The 12463-nt window shown below is 51.7% G+C and overlaps 1 protein-coding gene across 1 annotated transcript in view; it reads right to left on the reverse strand.

Moving 5' to 3' along the window:
- LOC144783344 (uncharacterized) overlaps window positions 1-5041 on the reverse strand; it is a 144625-nt gene extending 139584 nt beyond the window's left edge. The window contains exons 1-2 of the mRNA XM_078662365.1: window positions 4928-5041; window positions 2008-2177 (exon numbers count right to left, since the gene is read on the reverse strand). Of these exons, the coding sequence (XP_078518491.1) occupies window positions 2008-2177; window positions 4928-5041 (284 nt within the window). The remainder of the gene's footprint in view (window positions 1-2007; window positions 2178-4927) is intronic.
- Window positions 5042-12463: the final 7422 nt, after the last annotated feature.

The following is a 12463-nucleotide window of genomic DNA, read 5'->3' on the forward strand; positions in this document are numbered from 1 at the left end:
ATCAACTAACAACGGAGACTGAGCGTTATACACTTCACAACGCAGTGCGGGCAGACAACATAAGTGCCACTGCCGCAGCCTGCTCACTCACACGGCTGACGGCCCCCGGCAGGGCACCCCCCACCACAGTGGCGTAACGAAACTTGAGGGGGCCCCCCTGCAAAGCACATGAAGGGGGCCCCCCCGCAGCGCGGCCCACCATGCCTCCCCCCGGCGGCGCGGCCCACCATGTACTACTTTGCCCTACTTCCCAGAAATCTAGCATATTTTGCTTTGAAACCTTCAATATTTAAATGAAATGCCTCTATATTGAATGAACCATGACAGATAATTTAAGGAAACAAAGACAGAAAAGTCATAACAAATGAATACATACATTTTGTTTCTATTGTAACCTGTTATCAGTATTTTGTCACCATAAAACTGTAACGTGGGGACTTGTAAAGTGCCCTGTAACCTTCTGGCTCTAGTCATGCTACAGAACAATGCTAATACATTAAAACCACACATGGAGGTTTTATTGAATGTTTTCCAAATGCCGGCCAATAGGGTGCAGCCTCAGCTGCCCCTGACGATAGAGGAGCACCTGCACGATCACCAGCAGATGGAGCACACAGAGGTAACTCGCAAACTAACGCTGTGGTGCAAGTGACTGACAGTAGACCCCCAGGCAGAAGCGCGCAGATGGTTAAACAAGACTAACTCCATCACTGTGGGGAACTCTAGACAGAGAGTGTGTTCCTACTCAATTCGGCAGAGAGATCCCTATAAGTCATCCTCACTATTACCTTAAATAGTCTCAGAAGTACGGCAGACCGACTGGCTAGGAGATGCTATTTCCAGAGAGAAGGTGGAAGCCTACCATCACTCACACAATTTAGACCCTACCACGCTCATTCTTGACATCCTTCTTCCCCAATAAAGACCCTGCTCCTGGGAGTAGCCCTTCATGTCTCGTGGACTCTTTCTTACCTAATAAGCATGAAAAAACAGTCCCCCAACATCATAGAAAACCCTACCTTGTTACGTGAGGAGTGGCTGAGTAGGTTTGAGGTGTATAGAATGAACTGGGCTGATGTAATTTAATTGTTGCATTTAGTGGCACCTAGTGCAGTGAGAGACCGATTGGTTGAAAAGCCAGCTTGTCCGAGATAGGCCCCGTGGAACAATGGTGCCCTGAGTACTGCAAAAGTTGTGTTGTTGAATGCAGTGGTAGATGTGCATCCAGTGAAAACTGGTTGGACCAATATTTAAAAAAGCAAACAAAATAAGGGTGAATTGGCAGCAGATTCTCTAGAGAGTCTTAAGGATGTGTTTGAAAATTATTCAGGTATTGCCAGTCCAACCGAAATGGATCAAGAAACTCTAGGTGCTGCCTTTGTACAGAAATTGTTACCAAAAATTGAGAAGTCAATTGATGACAAAATTGGATAGCAAACTGAGAAACTAGCCGAGTTAGGGACTGTTGCTAATCACGGTGTGGCTATACAAGAGAAAAAGAATACTGATTCGCAACTAGTACCTTTTGCAGAATATGCAGCAGAGTGTAATGGGAAGACGGTGAGGGGTCTCCATCGGGGGAAACAAAGAGGGGAAAGGACAGAAGAGCAGTGAGGAGCAACAGGAGGTGCAGAGTAGCAGCCCAGGGTGCGGGAGGGTCAGTTTTGTCTGTGGTCAGTTGGGAAGGTGCTGACTGTGCCCGGAATACCCCGATTACTCTAGATCAGAAAGGTCCCTATGTCACTTGCATGATAAATGGTATACACACCTACTACCTTATTCACACAGGCACAGGCCACTCTACTCTGAAAATTTCTGAATTCCCATTATTACTTCTCTTGGACTTGTCACAGGTGCAGTCTGTACTTCTGGAAAATCTATTCTTCACCTACCCCACTCCCCCCCCCCCCCCACTCGAAACCCCGGCCCGAACCACTCCCTGGCCCCTGCTACCTATCCTCCTGGACTGTGAAAAACTGTCAACTGAGCACAGACTCTCTCACTCACCTGAGGCTGGGGCTGGGGGCCGGGGGCCGGGGGCTTGCTGCTGGTCCGACCTGGGCCTGGCCTGAGGATGCTGCTGCAGCCTGCAGCTCAGACTCTAGGGCGGCGGCGGCGCGAGCGCAGGTGATGGGCAGAAGGCGGGCAGAAGAACTTGAAGGCAGGCAGTAGCTGAGCTGAGGGGGGGGGGGGGGGGGGGGGGCAGCGCACAAGGCTAGCCAGGTAGGGACCGGGCAATTTAAATTATGGAAAATAAAGGCAACAAGAACTGCGTCTTCGGACAGTCCTGAGCGTGGGCGGGCCTGGCTTTGTCTTCTTTTGACTGTTGACTCTGGCTATGCGCGCCCCTGATGCACCTTACTCTAACGCGCATTTGCGTGTGAGCTCATTGCGCCACCAGCGATTGCGCATGTGTTGTACCCCTGTGTCGACAAATGTACAGGGCATTGGTCAACACTCACCAGTCACTCTCCAGCCCTGTCCCCGCCCCCCACGCGCATACGCGGCGGCGGATAGTGAAAGTCAGGACTGACTCTCATAAACAAGTGTGTGCGCGCCGCGCCCGCGCCCATCCACCCTGTCCCGCCGCCATTTCATGATCGTCGACAGTCGACTGATAAGTGATAAAAATAATAATAACTGGCTGCTCAGGCTGCTCATGGGGCCCGCCACCATGGCATTTATAATTGCATGATCATGCTTTCGTTTTTCCGCATCTCTCAGTGGCGAAGATCGAAAACATTTCTAACACAATCTAGCATCTGCTTGGGCTGTGTTCAGGAGCCTCATACTGTTCCTCCGCACCGGGCACTGGGCACATTACACACTGCACACGTCATGACAGCAATTTCAAACTCTGCTCGGCGAAGGAAACAACAGGATGGGATGGTTGGCACCGAGCCAGCGCTACGAGGCATTAGCGAAGGCAGATTGGGCGCTATACAAACACTCAAAACATAAGATAACAAAATATGAAACAAGTAGGTCAGTGTGCTAAATGAAGCCCTTCACAAAAAATGATCTGAGCAGGTATATGTGCTGTTTTTTGTTGTTTTTTTATAGTGAAGATCAGCATATTGACTTTTATTAGTGAGCTCGAATTTGATGTAAAGCGGAATGGGAGCACAACAACCCGCTTTACAAATAGTAGCAATGCAGGTGCAAGCCTAGCTATGAGCAGGGACACTGGGATTATACAGTTTTGAAGTCGCTGCATTTTCTGCATTTGCCGCAAATTACCATCTGCTGAAGAATCTGCAAATTGTAACCATGCAATTGTTCCGGTGACGGTGCCCTTGTGCCCTTGTGACGGAAGAAAAGCACTGCTCCTCGCTGTGGTGTCACCTACTACAGATCTGCTTCAGACACAATGTCCCTGCCATAGTCCCAGTGCGTGAAGCAGGGGTGGCGGCCGCGTGCTGGCACAAGAGACGGCGCCTTTTCAAACCCGAATGTATTCAGGCGACGAAAAAAACAAGTCAGGTCCCGGGCCGCGCTGTGATTGGCTGACGTCACGGGGGTGTCCCGGGCCGGCAGCCAATCACAGCGCGGCCCGGGAATGACGTCACGGGGGTGTCCCGGGCCGGCAGCCAATCGCAGCGCGGCCCGGGACAAAGGGGCGGGGCTTAAAAAAAGCACCAGAAACGCCCCCGAATCGCGTTTTCAGGAGAAAGCGCGATTGACAGCCTCTGCCTCCCAATGGCTAGCCTCCATTTATGGAGCTAGCCAATTGGAAACAGAGGCTGTCCTAACCTCACTATTAGAAACAACAGATTTCGATCTGGGAGTGGCTTCGCCCCTCGCCAGGTTACGAAACCTAACAAAAGAACCTGCTGAACAAATATGGGAGTACTTAATCCCTCTCTTACCGTACTTGCTATACTCTCCCTCCTCCTTAAAGCCTTGCCTTCTCTCCCTCTCACCTACACATCCCCCTCCTGACCCCTCTCCACCCTGCTTCCCTCCTCTCCCCATCCTAACATTTCCCTCCCACCCTTCTCACGCACTCAACCTCTGCTTTATTCTGACCACGGAGCCTACCCCATGTGTACTGTATTATAGTTTGTAACAACATATTTATCATGCTGTTTTTTAACTTTCCTTTCTTTCCTTTTTCTCACCACTTAGTCTATATTACTCAATAGGCTCTTTTAGTCCACCATGTATGAATGCTGCATTTGTAACAACTGTTCTGTATTCCCAGAATATCATCATACAAATGTAAAGCGCTCTGATACCCCTGGGTGGAGCCAGCGCTATATAAAACTTCTTAAATAAATAAATAAATTATTGGGGACTTCGCTACCCTGAATAAATTTTTCCGTAATTGCACACATTCGCGTAGTTATTTGTACTTTGTGTCGGGACTTGGTTTACTTCGTACTGGACAAGACACCCGGAGACGGCCCCAGAATTGGAGGCGGAAGGTAAACTTGCTTTAAATATACAAATATGGGGGGGGCGTGGCTTGCAGCCGAGCATGGCGGCAGCATAGAGGACGAGCTCCGTGATTAGAGCGGCCTCTCCTTCTATCCGTATACTTATCCGGACCACTATCTACCTCTGTGGGGGTCTACCTGCAACCCGAGACCGGGCGGACTTGACGGCGGTGACTCCGGTGGCGCTGGAGACCCGAGAGAGCGAGCGTTCCCAGTGCTTCCACGAGGCCTGCGCGCCGGTGCGGATCCAGGGGCTTGGGTGACATCTCGCCCCGACAGGAAGTCCGAGGTGCCGGGGCTGGCAGAACCGGAAGCTCCCGGTGGACGGACAGCAGAACGACACCGGGCGGAAATCAGCCATTTGAGCCAGAAGACAGCAGCGGACCCCCACCACGCGGAGCGAGCCCATTCCGGGACGGGGGCGGCCTCGACGGCGGCCGACCAGCGGAGCTGGAAGGCTGTAGGAGACGCTGCTAGCGCGTCATTACCTTCGCGCCTGAGACCCGGTGAGCGCGAAAGCCCCTGACGTTCAGCGCGTCCTCGGCTGGGGGCACGGGGGCCGCTTGTGCACTGGCGAGCCCCGGTGAGCGGACCACGAACATCGCAGTGTGGAACAGCGCACCCACACGACGGCCCAGAGCCAGGGAGAGGTGCCGGACGGTGGAGTGCGGTGGTCGAGAATCGGGCAAGGAGCATCCCCATTGCTTGAGGGCACAGTGACCCTACCGCCCCGTGCGGCACGCTGACTGCCACAATCTCCCCGAGGCCTACTGCGCTCTGCGCAGCTTGGGGGTCCCATTGGGCGGTGCCCCACCGCGTGGCTGTGAGTGTGTGCGGACGCACCGAACATCATTGGACCTTTGCCAGGGGCGCACACTTGTGGGCACCGGAACGGAGTGCACCGAAAATCACGGCCCTCCAGCCGGAAAGCAGACATAATCGAGCCGGAGTCGCCAGCCACTGCGGAGACACTTCTGGGGGACGCACGTCACGCCGACCGCCACAATGGCCGGGAAAGGCTCCAGAGGGGGTGCAGCGCAAACCCGCCTAGAGAAATACGCTTATAATAAAGGGGCGTCCTCACCGCCAGAAGGGCAGCAGTCCGGCCGGAAAACAGTGGATGGGGCAGGCGAGAGCCCAAAGGCGACGTTGGATGATGTGATGCACACCTTGATGCAGGAGCAAACCACAGTGGGCTCCATCTCCACAGAAGTCACGTTGCTGAGAGCGGATCTTCACAAAATCTCAGAAAAAGTGGGCTCACTGGAGGTGGTAACGAAGTCGCTGGTTGAAGATGTGTCGGAGTTGCAGACGGCAATGGAACGTATCACAGCGGAGAACAAAGCGTTAAAGGAGAAGCTGGACGACCAGGAAGGGAGGTCAAGGAGGAACAACATAAGGATCTTGGGAGTTCCGGAATCGGAGGGCACGGAGGCGATGGACCTCTTCGTCGAAGAACTGATCAAGAATCAACTCAAACCTAAGGGCTTGTCGGCGTTCTTTTCAGTGGAAAGAGCGCATAGGGTGCCGGGGGGCAGGCCGCAACTGGGGGCCCCTCCGCGACCCATCCTGGCTCGCATGTTTAATTTTCGTGACAGAGACGCCATCTTGCAGGCAGCCCGGCGCTCCCCCCCGATCAAGATACAGAATGCGACTCTTGCCTTCTTTCCGGACTACACAGCGGAGGTCGCGCGCCGCCGGAGAACGTTCCTGGACATTAAACGAGAACTGAGATCACGAGACATTCCGTACTCCATGATTTTCCCAGCCAGACTGCGGATAGTTGCGGATAATAAGACTTGGTTCTTTGACACCCCTGAGATGGCGCGAGAATGGCTTGATGGATGGAGGACGGCTGCCCGGCACCGTAGAGTGGGAAAGACAAACGCTGACCGCACCGCGGAGGGTCGCACGAGATCGCTGACCCCGGACCACACGAGAGGGGAACGCTCACCGAGATCAAACAGAGAAGAGAAGGACTCTGACACGGGACAATAGTCATCCGATGATTGGGGTCAGTTAGCGCGCAGGGGATCGCCTGAGAGACTGCCTTGGATATCGGGCGAAGGGCCCACGAGAGGAGCATGAGAGGCCGCCGATCATGGGGCATTCCTCACCTCAACGAGCAAGTATTGATTTCAAGTTGGGGGATGAGCACTCTGCTAGGTTGGGGGGGCGGACAGTTCTGAGTCCGCTTGGCATGAGGGCAGGGAGGGGGGTTGTTCATGAGGGATTGAGTTTACAAGTTTACTCCTCGATACAGGGGGTTGTTGAATGTTTAATGCAGGATGAAGGAACACACTGCGAGATAGCTCTGCGCAAGGACACTGTCATTTCCCGTTACGTGTATAGGTATTCCCTAGTGGCGGTCATGATGGCTGCACCCCGATTGCACCATGGCACACACCGTACAGGCTGACGCTCCAAGGGTAGGCCCCCAACTGGCACAGGTGGCCCCACTGCAACTTATGACCTGGAATGTACGAGGATTGGGGGACAAAATCAAGAGGGGGTTAGTGATACAGGGCATTAAGAGAGCTAATCCAGCGTTGGTACTACTCCAGGAGACACACTTGGTGGGCACTGCTAGTCAGGCGTTAAATAGGAAAGGATACCAAATGATAGTACATTCTGACTTTACCTCGGGATCGAGAGGGAAGGGTATTCTACTGCGTAAGTCATCCCCGTTCCTGCTCGCTTCCACGAAAACGGACGACCAGGGCAGATTTGCGGCAGCCTGGGGCCAATGGGAGGGTAAGCCACTGACTATAGCATCGGTTTACATCCCCCCAGCACTACACAGCGTGGTGTTTCCTGCATTAGGGAAGTTCCTACTGGAGCTCCCGGAGGGAGACATGATCGTCGGGGGGGACTTTAATGCTGTCATACATAACACTCAGGACAGATTCCCTGTGCGGCACCGTGCCCCAGCTACCTCCCGGTTCAGCGAGTTTGTGGAATCACAGGGATTGGTAGATGTATGGCGTAATATGCACCCCAGTGAACAACAATACACATATTACTCAGCAACGCATAACAGCCTGTCACGCATTGATTACTTCTTCACCTTGGGGGAGGGTCGCCTCAGCATAGATGCGGTTCAAATCAAACCAAGGGGTATATCTGACCACTCTCTCTTGACCCTCACGCTATCGTGTCCGGAAAGGGCGTATAGACGAATGTACCAGCTGCGCCCGGGGTATCTAGCAATTCCAGTGATAAAAAAGGAGCTGAAAAAAGTGACCCATGACTATTTTAAGGAAAATATGGCTTTAGTAGACTCCCCCACCACCCTTTGGGAAGCGTATAAAACGGTTCTCAGGGGTCAAGCAATATCGACTATAGGAGGGTACAAACGCACGCAGGAACAAGAAACCGCACAATTGGAACTCCGCCTGGCTGAGGCGCACGCAGCACACACGACAAATCCGTCACCTGACACACTACACTCCCTGCGGTTAAGTCAACAACTCCACACTGACCACCTGAAGAGGAGGGCTCTGGAACACCTAACGGCTACAACGCAGACAGTATATGAAGTAGGGGATAAGGCCAGCCAGCTCCTGGCCTGGCTGGAAAAGAAGGGGGGAGGAGCCAGGAGTGTGTTGCAACTGAAAGATAGGGATGGGGAGCTGCACACGCGACCAGCGGTGATAGTAGACCTACTGGCGGATCACTTTCAGGAGGTGTATACCCCCGAAAATAAAGTCACGACGGAGATGGCTGAGGCAGCGTTACACAATGTGCCGACGCCAACTTTGTCACAGGAAGCAATGGATGAACTTGACTCCGACTTCACAGTGGAGGAAGTCCAAGGAGCCATAAACATGATACACTCTGGGAAAGCAATGGGCCCCAATGGTGTCCCGATTGAATGGTGCAAAGTGATGTCGGATACGCTGAGCCCGCACCTGTTAGCTATGTACGAAGACAGTTTAGCCAGGGGGGTGTTGCCCCATGATCAGCGACAGGCCACTATTGTGGCGATTCCGAAACCTGGCAAACCACCCGAAGACTGCGGATCCTACCGCCCGATTTCACTCCTCAATATAGAGGCCAAAATATTAGCAAAACTCCTGGCCACCAGGTTGATGCCACACCTCGCCCAGCTCATCCACCCGGACCAATCAGGCTTCATGCCGCACAGAAGCACGGCATTGAACCTCCGGAGAGTCCATGGTGCAATAGCCCGAGCCTCATTGTTGACTGCACCGACGGCCATTCTATCCTTGGATGCCAGGATGGCATTTGATATGGTGGAATGGGGCTACCTCCTCGCGGTACTGGCCCATATGGGCTTTGGTCCGAAATATATAGCCTGGGTGCGACTTTTATATACCGATCCAGTGGCACGAGTGACGGCAAATGGACATATCTCCCGTGAGATACCACTGAGCAGAGGAACGAGGCAGGGATGCCCGCTCTCGCCGTTACTCTTTGCCCTAGTCCTTGAACCGCTGGCGGTGGTACTTAGAGCCACTCCACTGCTGCGGGGGATCGCGTGGGGAAACGACTGGGAAGACAGAGTTTCCCTCTACGCTGATGACATGTTGATATACCTTACGGACCCCGAAGACGGGATTCCAGTACTACTGACACTATGTGAGGCACACGGACGGACATCGGGCTATATGATAAATTGGACCAAATCTGTCATGTACGTGCTGAAGGGTCCTTCCCCCACATTACCGGCTGATTGCCCCTTGCAAACGGCGGGCTCATCCTTTAAGTATCTGGGTATACACGTCACGCGTGACGCTACAGTTTTTTTATGCAAAAAACGTACTGCCTCCATTGACTAGACTGAAGGGGGATGTCAGGCACTGGAAGATCCTTCCATTGACGTTGTTAGGTAGAGCGGCGCTCTTCAAAATGCTGGCGCTGCCTCGCTTCTTGTATGTATTAGAGAATGCCCCTAGCGTAGTGCCCGCAAGTTATATCCGACAGGTGACGGCGGTGGTGAACAGCCTGTTGTGGGACGAGCGCCCACCGCGAATAGCGCTTGTAAAGCTCACTAGAGGCTGGTATGATGGAGGGATAGCCCTGCCTCACATACAACTGTACTATTGGGCGGCACAACTGAAAGTCGTTAATCAATGGCTTCATGCCCCGCAGAACGACCCGGCTTACATGGCGGACAGACATCAACTAGGAATGCCGGGCTTGTTTGCGCCGCTGTATCATAGAGGGAAGGCGAATAAGCTCCTAGGGCCGACCAAACACACAGTGACTCTCTGGCACAGCGCACAGGCGAAGCTTAAATGGAGGGGAGTCATAACGAAAATGACGCCCTTATGGGACACCAGGGCGCTTGGTAGCCTGAGACAGTCCAAAGGGTTCGATGCATTGGACACTATAGGTATATCTACGGTGGGAGACATGTGGGCGGAGGGTGGTGTGGTCCCGTTTACACAACTACAACAGACCTATCAACTAGGCCCCACCGAAATGTATCGCTATATCCAAATTCGACACGCACTCATGACTGCCATACCAACGGGGACCGCGGTTCCGGAGTCATCGCCGTTAGAGGACAGACTGCTGACTGAGTTCATGCAGACAGGCGCCACTTCCCTCACATACCGTAAGATATTACATAATCTGCCGGACCCCTTACTTAAATTGCGGGAGAAGTGGGTAGGAGAGCTGGGTGACATGGACGAAACTGAATGGAATGAGGCGCTGGCTTCCCCTAGAGAGGCGGGCATCTCGGCAAGGTTCCGCTTGGTCCAACTGAAGGTCTTACACCGCATATACTTCACTAGGACAACCCTACATAAATTACACAGAGCTGATAACCCGCATTGCCTGAGAGGATGTGGTGGGGAGGGTACCTTCCTGCATACACTCTGGGAGTGCCCGAAAATTGCGGACTACTGGAGGCGTATAGTGCGCACCATCTCGCAGACGCTTGCCACGACACTGGTGCCAGATCCCCGTATGGCCTTACTACATGTATGGGGACCGACAGACCTCACACGCCAGGGGAGGGTATGGACGACGGTGGGGTGCATGGTAGCGAAGCGGGATATAGCACAGAAGTGGGGGGTAGCGGAGACACCTACACTAGGCCAGTGGTGCAAGGTAAATTATATCCACTACTACACAGGAAATCTTATATCTATACACGCCTAGATTCGGAAAGTAAGCACAGAATTGGAACAAAGCTTCATCAGCAGCCTTTCTATCCGGAGGCAAGCTGAGGAAAGAGTCACTGGAAGACTTGCTACGCAGAGCCAATATGAGCGGGCGATACCTAGAGACGATAGGCTCGAAAGCTCAGACTATAAAATACCCACCTAATCTATCCAAGAAGGCAGCTAAAAAGTTTAAACATGACACCTTGAGAAATAATCAGGACATACTATTTACGGACCTATTTTTCAATATAACTAAAGGCACATCAATGAATGACCTCATATTCTACACGAACAAAACAACAAAATGGCGCAACACCTTCTCAAGGATGCTTGCCATAAAAACGACTACAAACATCCCGCATGGCACAAAAATGATGACCTCACCATCATACAGATGTAGAGCAGAACTAAGTATCACCATATACAAATCGGGTATTGTGCTGATACAAGCAGCAAACCGAGAACTGGTGAAATTTGCCAAGATATTCCAAATAATGAAAGACTCATTAGAAGACCCAAGACACCAACTACACCAGACCTCACCAGGAGACATTCCCACCACTAATGATAACACCAGAGGAGCCATTAGATACAGGGGACACCATGCGCAAAACTCGAAACGAGAAGATAGACCTGAGATATTAATGTCCAAGCCTGAGAACACATCAGAAAGAACGGAGAGGTGTGTCAGTCAGGCAAACTCGGAACAAAACCGGATCAAAAGAGAAGAGCCGTCCTCGCTCATGAACGAAGAGACCTCCCTGGTAGAGCATACATCGGACTCGAGAATAATGCCCCATGACAACCAAGAAGTGGACGAGGGAGAAGGTATCAGCCCCCCTACACCTCCCTTGAGTACAATACCAACATCATGCAGACTTTCACCCACAAACGCACTCATAACAACACAGAACGGAGCGAGCAATGACGACATCCCCAATTCAAACGGAAGGGACAATCAAACATGGGTTACAATTGAAAGGGAAACGGAACAAAGAACAGATCCAAAAAAGAGAAGAACAAAATACAAATTCCGGAGCAACAGATCTGTCTACCATAAGAACTCTCATCAGAACAAGAAAGATATTAATATGCTCCAGAAACTAGTAAACAAGATGACAAAAATCACTATAAATACTTCACAGGCAATTGAAAAAATTGAGGAGATGACGACGAGCATTCACTCCAAGGTCACGCACATCCAAAACGTTGTACACTGCTCACAAAGAAAGAGTAACAAAACGATCTGGCAGTTGAAACATAATGACAATAGACCGAATAGGGCAAAACCATTATCAAAGGAGGAAACTCTGGCCTTAACCCGATCGTACGAAATACCGGACCACGAGAGAGAGGAAAGAATCAAAACAGTACCACTCGACTCAAACAGAACATCAAGAAAGAATGATAGAACATCTAACCCGTACAATCTACAACAGGTACAACTTACAGCAACAGAGAATAGGAATGGAGACCTCAGCAGCAAAGAAAAACCTCTGACATGTCTACTACTCAACTGTCGGTCGGCAACCAAACACGCGTCGGATATAGCTGACCTCATCATCAACAAGGACATTGATATAGCAGTCCTTACTGAAACATGGCTTACGGAATCCTCATCCCCTACCATGGATCTCCTAGTACCACCCCAATACAACATTTTGAGACTTGATAGACCCATAAAATTAGGAGGAGGCATAGCCTGCATTCACAGATCCGTTATTGAGGTCAAACAAATCCAAGCCGACCCTCTAGAATCCAGCGAATACCTAGGTCTTAACTTAAGAACAACTAACAACCAAAGATGCAACCTGCATTCTTTTTACCATCCACCAGGAGACAGCGAAAAGTTTACAGAGGAGCTAATGGAGATCATAACGACCA

This window comes from Lissotriton helveticus, chromosome 9 (assembly GCF_964261635.1).
Source record: "Lissotriton helveticus chromosome 9, aLisHel1.1, whole genome shotgun sequence".
NCBI classification, from domain to species: domain Eukaryota; kingdom Metazoa; phylum Chordata; class Amphibia; order Caudata; family Salamandridae; genus Lissotriton; species Lissotriton helveticus.